This window comes from Sminthopsis crassicaudata, chromosome 3 (assembly GCF_048593235.1).
Source record: "Sminthopsis crassicaudata isolate SCR6 chromosome 3, ASM4859323v1, whole genome shotgun sequence".
NCBI lineage: Eukaryota > Metazoa > Chordata > Mammalia > Dasyuromorphia > Dasyuridae > Sminthopsis > Sminthopsis crassicaudata.
In genome coordinates, this window is record NC_133619.1 from 599,406,762 (window position 1) to 599,420,058 (window position 13,297).

The 13,297-nt window shown below is 44.3% G+C and overlaps 1 protein-coding gene across 2 annotated transcripts in view; it reads left to right on the plus strand.

The window, feature by feature from the left end:
• Nucleotides 1–3,520, plus strand: part of NKAIN1 (sodium/potassium transporting ATPase interacting 1) — a 117,908-nt gene extending 114,388 nt beyond the window's left edge. For both annotated transcript variants that reach the window (XM_074305534.1, XM_074305533.1), the window contains exon 7: nt 903–3,520. In XM_074305534.1, coding sequence (XP_074161635.1) covers nt 903–912 — 10 coding nt within the window. In that variant the 3' untranslated portion in view covers nt 913–3,520. The remainder of the gene's footprint in view (nt 1–902) is intronic.
• Nucleotides 3,521–13,297: the final 9,777 nt, after the last annotated feature.

Below are 13,297 nucleotides of genomic sequence, written 5' to 3' on the forward strand. Positions count from 1 at the left end.
AGGTAGGATGGACACAGGGCTGGACCTGGCAGCATGGTACGTGGAGAGAGTGCGGGACTGGGCACCAGAGGGCCTGAGTTTGGACTCTTCTCTGCTAATTAGTACCTTGTGCTAGTGACTTCTCTTTCCTGGTCTCAGTTTCCCCTTCCGTAAAATAAATGGAAATAAGGAAAAGAAATAATAAAACGAAGGATTTGGATGAAGGATCAGAGTTCTTAACTTAAGCAAGTCGGGTAACTCAGTAGATAGAATGCTGGACCTGGAGTCAGGGAGGTTTGCAGTTCAGATTTGGCCCTCAAACTCTTAGTAGTCAACCTGTCTCAGTTTCCTCATCTGTGCAATGGGGAAAATAATTAAGCTCCGTGGCTTTTGTGAGGATATTTGCAAAGGGCTCGGCAAACCTTACAATGTTAGTTTTAAAACTTTCGTTCATATGGATTTCCTTTGATATTCTATTTATTTTACTTCATGCTTTTAAAAGCCTGGACCTGAGATTTGTCCAGACTGCCAAAGCCCCGGGTCTAGCCCATATCAAAGCCTGAGAAGCCGAGCCCCTGGTCTCCGTTGCTCGCGAAGTCCGGGCCTCAGGGCTCTCAGCGCCAGACCGAGCCCCTGCCGACACCGGAGTTGGGGGCCGGGGCAGGGACTGGCACGACCCGGGGAGGGAGCTTGGCCAGTGTGGGCAGTGCCAGGGCACGGCTGGGAGGCGGCGGTGGGGAGTCGGGGCTAGGACTGGGCATGGAGGCTGGGGAGGGCCAGGGACGGGGCGGACCGGGCGGACCTGGGCCGGGATGGACGGGGCGGGCCTGGGACGGGGCGGACGGGGCGGGGCGGACGGGGCAGGCCCCTGCCAGGGTCCCCGCCTGCTTCCTCTGCAGCCATCTCTCCTGCTTGTCTCCCAGATCGGGGTAGCCCCCGCCCCGGCCCGTCCCGGCGCTGGACACCGGACCCGCCCTCTGGACTTGACGTGCCGCCGCGGAGCCGCCTTCCTCCAGTCGCCCGGCCCTCCCGCGGCGCATCCAGGCCAGCCGTGCTCTCCCCTGGGCCAGGGCCCAGCGCCCACGCTGCGGGGCGGCCACCCACGGAGCTGCGGGCAGGAGCGCCCCTGCCGGCCAGCGAGGACACAGCCCCGACTCGGACCTGTGGGCGGGGCGGGGCACGGAGCGGCTGGCGGGGCTCGGGCTTAGCCCCGGGAACTGGGGGGGAGGGAAGGGAAGGGACTCGTGGGATTTGTATGGTTTGGTTTTTTTTTAAACTTAGCTCTGGGACTGAGCCTGTACCGCCCTTTTCTGCTCCTCCCCGCCCTCCTCCCCTAACGTGGCAATGGCAACCCCTTCCACTGAGGAGCCCCTCCCCCACAGCGGACCCCTCTCCTTTCTGTTGCGGGGTCCCATCTTCCAGGAGGGAGCATTGTCAAAGGGATCCCCGTCCAGCCCCGCCCAAGAGCTCCATCTCCTCTCTTCCCTCCAGCACACGCCATCCAGGCCTTGGCTCTCTGTGCTCCCCAGGTTCCTCCACCCCTCAGAGCCCCGTGCACACTGCCTCCCTCCCACACAGCCCCGTCTCTCTTAGCTTTATACCCCCCTCACCGCCACTCAGGTACAGAGCCGCCATCTTCCCCTGAGCCTCCCTCTACCTACCCCCTACACTCTGCTCCTGACGGCGGCCTGCTCCGTCCGCCGATCTCTGTCAAAGCAATAGAGCAGTTGTCGGTGTCGGGATAAAATGGCCAGCGGCCGGCGATGGAGGGAGAGCCGTGTAATTCATACAGGGGATTCTTACCCGTCCCTTCCAGGAAGGAAAGACCTTGCCCTGGGCCAGCCCCAGTGATTCCTTTCCCGCCTGGCCCACTGTTCTCGTCAGAGCCTTCTTTTGTTCTCGTCCCATTCCCACAAACTTCCTGACCCTCCCCAACACACACACTCACACACACACACACTCACACTCACACATATACACACACACACACACACACACACACATTCACACACCCCCCCCACACTCACACAATCACACACATACACACACACCACACTCACACCCACACCCACACACCACACACAAACCCCACACTAACACACATACACACCACACTCACACACACACACACCACACTCACACATATACACACACACACACCACACTCACACACACACACCACACTCGCACATATACACTCACACACACTCACACTCACACACACACACACCACACACACACACTCACATATACACACCCACATCCACACCCCCCTACACTCACACACGTACACTCCACCCCACACACACACACTTACACTCTCTGGGTGACCCCTTTTTGTGTAGGGCCTGTCAACCCCCCCTGGAACTCAGGAACCCAAGGCACGGGGGAGTTTGGAGGCCACCCAAACCTGACATGTGTTTCACATCTGTGACACGGAAAGAAGGAAGGAGGGAGGATGCTGCACGAGGGAGCAGGGTGTTTGGAAGGGCAGAGTACTCACTGCTTCTCCTTTGTCTCCTTTGATCGGGAAGGACACTGGTGAGAGATGCCTTGTTGCCGCCTTCCTTCGAGGGCGCAGTTACCCAGCTGATTTAACTTGGCTCTGTAGGAGCAGCACTACCCGGCTAAGTTCTGGATGGAATGCTCTGGACTCCTGGCTCAGGCTCTGGTGGTCCATGTTCCCATCTGTAAGAGGGCATCATCTTGTTTCCTGGAGTTGCTCTGTATGGCACACTGAAAGGATCTGGCAGATTACCTGTGGGAGAGGAGGTATAGGGGACACTGGGCAAGGGGTTGCCTTGTAGGACACAGGTCTCCCAAGAGGAAGAGGAACTGAGTCTCTTCTTGGCTTTTGATGTTCATCTGCCTCTCGATGACCTCGAGGAGCAAAGCATCCCAATAGCTGGATCTGTTCCCCCTGAGCTGCTGTAACAGGATTTAGCAATAGTCCTTCCTTTTTTTCTGCCTGGGCTCCAGTTCCTTTGATTTAGCCCTCTCAAGCCTCCTTCCTAGGACTGGAATTCATGGCAGATTCAGCCCCTTCCTCGAGCCCTCTGGCCAGCCCGGGGAACAAAGAAGGAGGAAGTTTTTCCCTGCAGATGGCTCCCTTCTAGAGGCCTGGGCTAGCACTCTCTTACCCTCCTCATATCCCTTGCACCCCCTGGGCCAAATGCTTCCAGACGAACCCTCTCAGCCACCTCTCCTTGCCCAGGCTGGTTTCCCCACACATCCCTAGCTTTCTGTTCTATTCTCCGTCTAGATCCAGAACCTTCTTCCGCATCTCCTCTCAGCCCCCATCATCCCCAAGCTGATCTTCTCCTCACCTCCTTTCCACCCGACTCCCTTATTTTTACTCAACAGGTTTAGCCACTGGTGCTTTGAAGCCTTTTGATTTTTTAAAACAGTCTTTGTAAAGTGAATTGCTTTCTTTTCTAATTTGGGCCAGAAGGACACTACACTCCCCCAACCGCCTGCCTTCCCCCCAAAGGTGCTCCCTTGGTTTCTGTGCAGATGGGTTGATTAAAAATGGTGTTTTCTCTTTCTTTTCCTCACATATCCTAATTGACCAGATTAGAACTTCTCACATCCCATCCCAGGGACAGAAAGCCAGGATGGGAGGAGTGGGTTAAGCAGAAGGGAATCTATACCCCATGGATCAATGAAGAATCTCCTAGAGATTGGGAATGTGGGGCCTGAATGGCCAAGAGAATGGGGTTGGAGTTGGGCTGCTCTTGTGGGGTCCTATTCTCTCCCAGGAACCAGGCCCCCAAGTTGGGGAATGAGCAACAAGCATTCACTGAACACCTACTAAGTGGGAACTGACAGTTGGTATAGAGAATAAAGCTCCAGGCAGCCTGGAGACAGGAAAATCCGAGTTACTGCTCTTGTGGGGTCCTATTCTTTCCCAGGAACCAGGCCCCCAAGTTGGGGAATGAGCAACAAGCATTCACTGAACACCTACTAAGTGGGAACTGACAGTTCGTATAGAGAATAAAGCTCCAGGCAGCCTGGAGACAGGAAAATCCGAGTTACATTTTACCTCAGACACTAGCTCTGTGATCCTGGGCAAATCGCTCAACCCTGTTTGCCTCAGGTTTTTTTATCTGTAAAATGAGCTGGAGAAGAAAATGGCAAACCACCCCAGTATCTTTGCCAAGAAAACTCCAAATGGAGTCAGATAGAGTCAGACATGATTAAAACAACATAAGAGCCTTGTATGTTTAACATCTCTGTCTCCCTCCCTGAGGCCAGCAGCCAGCAGGAATTCTGGTTGGTAGCATCGAATTGTTATCCAGACCAAAAAGATTGAGATTAACAAGACTAATGGACAAGCTGGCCATTAGGGAACAGCCAGGACTAGTCAGGAACCAGGAGTCAGGAACCAACGTCTGACAATTACGGGCCAAACAGGATGTCTGGTGATCAGGATGTGTGCAATGCATACAGGCACTTTGATGGACCTTTCTGTCAGCCTGAGAATCCCAGAATTCATGAGACCACAGATCTTAAGCTGGAAGGAACTTCAGAGACCAGCTGTGACCAAGATTCCCTTTCTGTCAACCTGAGAATCCCAGAATTCATGGGTTCACAGATCTCAGAGACCAGATAGTCCACATTCATTTTACAAATGAGGAAACTGAGACCTTAGGAGACTGATTTAACCCCAGAGCCAGTATTGTCTATATTCTAACACGATCCCCTAATCTAACTCCTACCAGAACATGAATCCTACTTACAGTCAGTCACCCACTTTCTTACAGATTGACAGTCTGTCCAAGACCAAATCCAGTGTATATTTTAAAGATGTTGGCCTGACTCTTTTTCCAAGCACAATATGCCCCTTGATATGAATCCTGAAGGATGAGTAGGATTGAAGGACAGAAGAAATTCCAGGAAGGGAGAGGGAGTCAGCAAAGAAAGAGGGTGGAAAGATACGTGGACATCATTCTTTTGTGGAGGAATCAAAAAGAAGATTGTAAAGGCAAGAGAGGATCAAATTGAGGAAACATTAAATAATAGCTAGCATTTCTAGAATGCTTATATAAATATTTTCACAGAAATCCTGGGACGGTAAATGCTAGCATTTTACAAATGAGGAAACTGAGGCACACAATAAGGTTATACAGTTAGTATCTGAGACCAAATTGGAACTTGTGTGTTTTTAAAGTATTTTTTAAAGTCAATAAACATCTGCCTTTTCTCCCTCCCCTCTGAATCTCCACCTCCTCCAAATGAGAACAAAAAAACAAAATCCCTATTACAAAAATGTATAGTAAGCAAAACTTGTTTCTACATTGGCCATGTCCAGAAAAAGGTGGAACCTTCTGCCCTCGTTCTTCACCCTTCTATCAGGAGCTGGGCAGTAGGTTTCATAGTCAGCTCTCTGGAATGTTGGGCAGCCATCATGCTGATCAGCCTAATTTTAAAGTTCTTGACTCCAGGCCCATTTGATTTCCATTTAGGGTGCCATCCAACTGTGGTATCAAAAGAATTAGGAGTTTATCCTATAGGCAATAGGGAGCCACTGAAAATTCTTATGCAGGGAATGAGAAGATCCCTCGCTACCTGTCTCTCTTCTCAGAGACACAAATAAGAGTCTGTAAAATAAGCAAAATAAATTACAAGGAAAATTATGGGGGGGGGGGGCGCACAGGGAGAATGGTCAGACAAATGTGGACTTCTTAAAGGAAACATTCCAAATATGAGAATCAGCCAGTGCAACGTCCCTGAGATGAGAAGTGACACATAAGATCAGTTTGAATGTGAGAAGAGCAGTGTATGATAAGATTGGAAAGGCAAGTTGGAGCAAGCTGTGAAGGGCTTTAAAAGTTAAACAAGTTGGGCAGTTATCTGGTGCAGTGGGTAAATCACAGACCGTGGAGTCCGGAGGTCCCGAATTTAAATCCAACCTTAGTCATTTACTTAGACTTGGGCAAGTCACTCTTGGTTGCCTTGAAAGAAAAGGTTAAGCAAGGGAGCTTGCAGTTTAACTGTCATCTCTATACCTATGATTTCTGATCTACTAATCCAACCCGAACCTCTTTCCTGATCTTCAGTTACCACCTCAAACTATATATCCCATAGAAAACTCAGACTTAACATGTCCAACCCTGAACTCAATTTCTTTTCCCCAAAACCGTTCTCTTTTTCTAACTTTTCTATTATTGAGGACATTTCTAATCTCTCAACCACCAAACCTAGATGTCATCCTCTACTCCTCTCTCTCCCTCACCTTCATACCACTTGCCAGATTCTGGCAATTTTACCTTTGCTAATCAGGACAGGTAAGTGAAGCTGTAGTGTATTGGTTGCTGAGAATGGAGTCAGGAAGACTGAGTTTAAATCCAGCCTCAGAGACATAGCAGCTGTGTGATCCTGGACAAGTCATTTAACTCTGTCTGCCTCAGTGCCCTCATCTGTAAAACGAGCTTGTGAAGGAAATGGCAGACCATTCTAATATCTTTGCCAGGAAAATCCCAAATAGGGCCACAAAGAGTTGGACACAACTAAAAAATGATTAAACATATACGTTTCTGGAATATTCTCCCTTTTCTCACACTGCTATCCTGGTGCAGGTTCTCATTGCCTCATACCAGGATTATTCTTTTTTTTAATTTATTAATTTTATAATTATAATTTTTTGACAGTATATATGCATGGGTAATTTTTTTTTATAACATTATCCCTTGTATTCATTTTTCCAAATTTTCCCCTCCCTCTCTCTACTCCCTCCCCTAGATGACAGGCAATCCCATATATAATAAATGTGTTACAGTATACAGGATTATTCTATTTTGGGGGATTTTTTATTTAAATTTTTTGAATTTTCCTTTTTTATAATAATAGTTTTATTTTTTAAAATTTTTAAAATACATGCAAGATTTCACCTTTGCAAAATCTAGTGTTCCAATTTTTTCTCCCTCCCTCCCAACTACCCCCCCCCTCCCCTAGCAGGATTATTCTAATAGTCACTGGTGTGTCTGCCTGCCTCAGGTCTCTTTCCACTCCAATTCATTTTCCATTTAGCCTCCAAGATGATTTTCTTAAAGCTCAGGTCTTATCATGTCACTCATCTACTCAATAAACTCCAGTGGCTCCCTATTACTTCCAGTATCAACTATAAAATTCTGTTTGGCATTTAAATTTCTTCACATCCTGAACTCTTCCTACTTTTTCACCCCTTTATATACTTTGTAATCCAGTGATTCTGGATTGTTATTTCCAATGTAAGAGAAACACATCATCATAACTTGAGATTCAGATTGATGCCATTTGTTTCATGGCTGCTTGTTGAAAGGGACTGGGTGGGGAGGGCAAGAGAACTATAGAAAGATATTTTGGAACAAAATCAGGCATTTCATTAATGAGTTTTAGCCCAAAATGAAAACATGTGTTATAACTAGAAATATGTAACTTTTGACAAATCTGCTGGTGTTCAAATTCATATAACGGCAATCTCAGAGGTGGGAGGGTTCTCAGGGACCCTTCTGTAAATAAGACTCCTCTTTACAAGACACCTAACAGATGATGTGCTGGAAAAATCTCTATTATGAGATCCCATTACTTTCCAAAGCAGCCCTCTCCAATGTGGGACAATTTTATAGTTAGAAATTTTTTTCTAAAAGAGTGCTGATTCTAAAGATAAATGATCTATATTCAAGTCTTACCTAATATGCAATTTATCACTTATCTTTCCTGAGCCTCAGTTTCCTCATCTGTAAAATGAAAGGGATTTGGACTAAAATGGCCCCAATTCTAAATCTGGGAACTTCATCTTGAAGTTCTTATTTCTGCGCTTAAGGACCAAGAACAGGGCAAATCCCTCTTGCACACAAAGGGCTATTAAATACTTAGACAATTTATTAGGCCCATCCTAAATCTTCCCGTCTCTCACTAAAAATCTCTAGCTCCTTTATTTGGTTATGAAATGACATAAACTAGAAGATTTTTTGTTGTCTGGTAGCAGCAAAGCTTGTCAAAGTCCACCCTTAAAACTCAGCATCCATAACCATAAAAGAAGGGGATTGAATTAGTTGCCCTCTAAAATCAATTCTGTCCTATGTCATTAGTACTTGGAACCAATAAAACCACAGCCTTTTAGTTGTGGCCTCCCCAGGGCAAAGGAGGGCAGGTCTATAACCTCCCTTGACCTGGACTTATTTTTCTCAAAGAGGACCTTAACATGCAAGTAAATTGGATTTAAGTAAAAGAGGGTGGGGTAAAGCTCCTCCAGAGCTATCTGGATCTAGTAGCCAGATATAATAGATCAGGGTGACTAAAAATGGCCCTGGATGCTGTAGGAGATCTTAACTTTTTTTTTTTTTTTTTTTTTTTTTACAAGGCTGGGGTTATGTGACTTGCTCAGGATCACACAGCTAGGAAGTGTTAAGTGTTTGAGGCTAGATTTAAACTCAGATCCTCCCGACTTTAGAGGCTACTGCTCTATCCACTGCCCCATCTAGACCTTCACCTTTTTAAGCTAAGGTCTTTAATAGGTCTCAGTTAGACTGAAGCAATACCCATTCTAGAAACCACTTCTCTGAATACAGCCTGAGGAGGTAAGAGACCGGCTTGGGAGATCCTGCCTCTTCCTATTCCCCCCTGGACCTCCCACTTCTTTAATCACAGAATCCTCCCTCGGGCAGTCCAACAGGACTATCCCTCCTCCTCCTGTTCTCCGTGAGAACCAAAGGCATCCTGAGATCTGAGCTTCCCTTGGCAAGGTCTTCCACTCATCAGCTGGGGGAGGAGTGGAGACTGAGGAGAGGTTAAGAAGGACTTTCTGTGTCTCACCCAGGCCCTTGGGGCTGAGTCCAGTTCTGCTGGGAAAAAGGTGAGGTGTCCTTGCCTGGAGATGACCCCACCCAAGCTCTTTCAGAAAAGTGAAGTTGGAACATGTTATTCATCCAAAGAGCTTGGGAAGGGGGTGGAGAAGACAGAAAATGCCCAGGGTTATAAGTACAATGCAAAATTATTTAGAAGGCATCAAAGGTCTGGGAGCCTCTGTGAAGAGAAGTCACCCTGGGGTTAGTTAGTAGGGGAAGAGGAAGGGAAAGTCAATCCTGTAGAGATCTTGGAAGAGGGAGAGCAAGAAAGGTTGACACATGTAGGGTCCCTGGTAGTCTGAATAACAGCAGATGAAATCTGAAACCTTTAGCATGTACAGACAATGTAAGGGAAAATCCCTCAAACCCAAGAGAGGGAATTCCCTTTCTTCACCCAAGGACCTCAGGAACAATAGGCCAGGAGCCATAGTTTGTAAGGAGCTGGGATATTAGTTCGAGAGACTCGATCACCACATCCCAGATCAGGGAGGCACCTTAAAGGTCATTGAGACCAATTCTCTCATTTTATAGATAGATAATAATGCCTGAATTGGAAATCAGGGGACTAGACTCAATTCCCAGCTGTCCTATGAATAGGAGAAGAAGAGAACTTATGTAAAGTGCTTTACAAAGCTGAAAATATTAAAGTACTAGTTAATGGATAGAGAACTGGGCTTAGAGACAAGAAGCTGAATTCAAAACACTGTGTGACCTTGGGCAAGTTATTAAATCCTGTTTGCCTCAGTTTCCTCATCTGTAAAATGAGCTGGAGGAAATAATGGCAAACACTACAGTATCTCTGCCAAAAAATCCCAAATGAGGTTACAAAAAGTTGGACCCAAGTGAAATGACTAAACAACAACAAATTATCATCATCATTATCACACACATGAACCATGGAACCTTGGACAATCTCTTAACCCTTTTGGGACTCAGCATCCTCTTCTGAAAAAGAGAAGATTGAAATTGATGAACATCTCTTTTTGCTCTGAATCTATGATCTTGTGGCTCCCCCTATTTATAAATGTACAAAACTTAGTGACTCCTTATCTCTGCCTTATAAGGTAAGTAGTGCACTCTTATACCATTTTATAGAGGAGGAAACTGAGCATTAGTTACAACAAGAACTCTTGTATTAAAGACATTCCCAGGATTTTCACTTTCTAACTCCTGATTTTCATTGTATTGGTCACTTTCCCTTTCTGAGAGCCTTAAATGAAAGGACAGAAAATTCCATGATTCCAATGGTCTCCTGCAGCTTTAAAAAATTGTCTGAATGGCAGTCACTGTAAAGCAAAGCAGTCTCATCCAGGAACTTTCTTCTTACCTCCTCTTCTCTCCCCCTCCCCCTATATTTAATCATTGTTTACAAGTAATCTGGGATTAAAAAATACCTTCACATATATTGTCTCATCCTGTAATGAGCTGAAGGGTGGGTCTTCTGCCAAAGGGATTTGTGGGAAAAGCAGACCCTTTGGGGACAGAGCCAGATATCTCCTCATTTTTCTTCTAAGGGCATGAACATTGCCCCTCCCAGTCCTACCACACTTCTTTTTTCCATATCATTTTCTCATTTCTCACAGTAAAAGTGAAGCCCTTAATAATATGGAAATGTTTTGCATGACTTCACATATAAAATGGATATCATATTGTTTCGCTTTCTCAATAGATGGAGGAGAAGCCAGAGGGAGAGTTTAAAAAAAAAAAAAAAAAATATATATATATATATATATATATATATATATATATATATATATATATATATATATAATAAGCTAATGAATAAATTTAATATATTTAAAGTGAAGCATTAGAATCCAGATGATTTAGAAATCTATAATAACAGCTCATATTTACATAGTACTTTACAAATATCACACTTTATTCTCACAATAATTTATTTCCATTTTCTAGATAAGAAAACTAAGTCTAAGATGAGTTTAAGTAACTTGTTCAGGTTCACACAGCTAGGAAGTGTGGGTAAAACCAGTTTGAATTCAGATATTCCTAAATTCATATCTGAACATTCAATCCACTGGTCACCTAGCAGCTTCTAATCATAATAGAAGCAAGCTGAGTTCAAATTCAGACTTCTACTATCTGTTTGACCCTAGGACAGATCACAACTGAGATTTCAGTCTCAGTTTCCTCATCTGTAAGATGGGGGGAGGATAATAATAGAATCTACCTTGTAGGGTTATTGTGAGGATGAAAAGATATATTCATAAAATGCTTAACAGATTACCTAGCACACAGTAGATGCTATATAAATATTAGCTATTATCATCATTGCCAATTATTTTGGGAAAAAGTGAAATAATAATTATAAAGTGCTTAGCCCAGTATGTGGCACATAGGAAGCTCTATATAAATGTAAATGTTTGGTGGTATCACAGGATTTCTGTGAGAATCGAATGAGATAATATTTGTAAAGTTCTTAGCACAGCATCCAGCCCATGGTAAGCACTATATAAATGCTGACTCTTTTTTTAATAATAGGAGAGCTAGGTTCTGGGCTAGATGTAAGATTTGGGGCGCTTAACTGCTATGGACCTCAGTTTCTTCAATGAGAGTGTTAGGTCTGGCTCATAGTGAGTACTTAATAAATGCTTAATATTCCTAATTCCTTCAATCTCTTCCAGCTCTCAGTCTGAAGACCTTTACTTCTGACTCATGGACTTCATAGTTTTCCATCACTAGATCCCCTATTGTAAAGGTGATTCCACTTCTGCCTGTAGAGACACAACCTTATGCTCCCTATTCCAGATGGATCTTTCAAACACACCAGTTTCGGACATCCCTACTCTTATTAAACTCTACTCCTCACATTCTCAAAGTTCTACTGGATACTCGCTTCCTCTGCAAAGCTTTTACAGACCAGCCTCATCTGGCTCTAATTCCTCTCCTTATCTATTAGCTGTGCATCCTTGGATAAATCTGTTTGCTTCAGTTGTCTTTACTATAAAATGTAGATAATAATAGCATCTACTTTGCAAGACTATAGTGAGTCTCAAATAAGAAAATATTTTTAAAAGTGCTTAGAAAAGTACCTGATAATGATAGACATTATATAAATACTTATTCCTTTCTCTCCCCTTGAAACCTACTTCTATACAAGCTACCAATTACTAGTACCCCAGTTCTTTCCTCTGTGGTCAAGCAGAGCAATTTTAAGCTCTCATTTCTATGACTTGTAATGGGGACTTGAAATGATAGAGATGGCTGGCTTTGTTTATGTCCTTAAGTGACCGATAGATAGTAACTTGACTTCAATGAGCCTTAGCCTTCTGGACCAACCAAGCACCAGGGACAGTTTCCTTGCCTTTTAGAGAAACAAAAAAACAAAACTATTCTAATGTACATAGTAAGGGACTTTTAAAGATATTTTTGGTAGCCGTATGAGGTGGCCACCAAGTGCGCATTCAGCCTAGGAGATAATGGAAGAGCTAGAGTGGTGAATAACTTGCCCAAGATCATGCAGTTTAATAGATATTATATCTTCAAATCTAAGGCTATTTCTACTCCCTCTTATAGCCTTAGGAATAAAACAACTTTCTCTTCCTCCACCCTTCTAGATTATTGTGAGGAATCCTGGTAGGAAACCTCTGTGGGAAATACCCTGTTTCTGATATTTACAGCTGTGGACTGGAAGTTCCTGTAAGTGTTCTGAAATCCCCTACTGCCCAAGGCCCATAAAACAGGGGTTCTCAAACTACTGGCCAGATGAGGGGCGGAGACAGAGTGTGAGTTTTTGTTTTTACTATAGTCCGGCCCTCCAACAGTCTGAGGGACAGTGAACTGGCCCCCTGTTTAAAAAGTTTGAGGACCATTGCCCATAAAAGAACAGAGATCAGGGTCCTGGGAAAATTTCCCCTCAGGAGTGTCCCCAGTTCAAAGCACTATTTCTTTTTTTTTTTCTTCTTTTTTTTTTTTATTCATTTTTCCAAATTATCCCCTCCCTCCCTCCACTCCCTCCCCGCGATGGCAGGTAATCCCATACATTTTACATGTGTTACAATATAACCTAGACACAATATATGCAAAGCACTATTTCTTATGGGAGCTAGGAAAGGAAGATTACAGTCATTAGAACTGGAAAGATCCTTGGAGAAGCATCTAGTACTATTTCCACTATAAATTCTCTCAACTTTCCAATTTTTCAGAAGAGTAAAAGGTCTTGATTAAGTTCCATGACTCCTACAGGTAAAAGAGTAAGGATTCTCACGTAGATCCAATGAATCCATGTGCTGTGTTCTTCCCATTGCTTTAGACTTTTCCTCTTCCCATTACAAGTGATTCTCCCATTCTTAGTCACCAGTTCCATTTAACTAATGATCATCAATTAGATTTTATAAGGGATTATTACCATAAAAATATAGCAAGAAGTACAATTCAAACATTTTCTCTCAACACCTGAGGACAACTGTTCCTTATATCATTTCAGTTCATGAGAACAAATTCACATAGCCATAAATGGCTATGCCATGCCA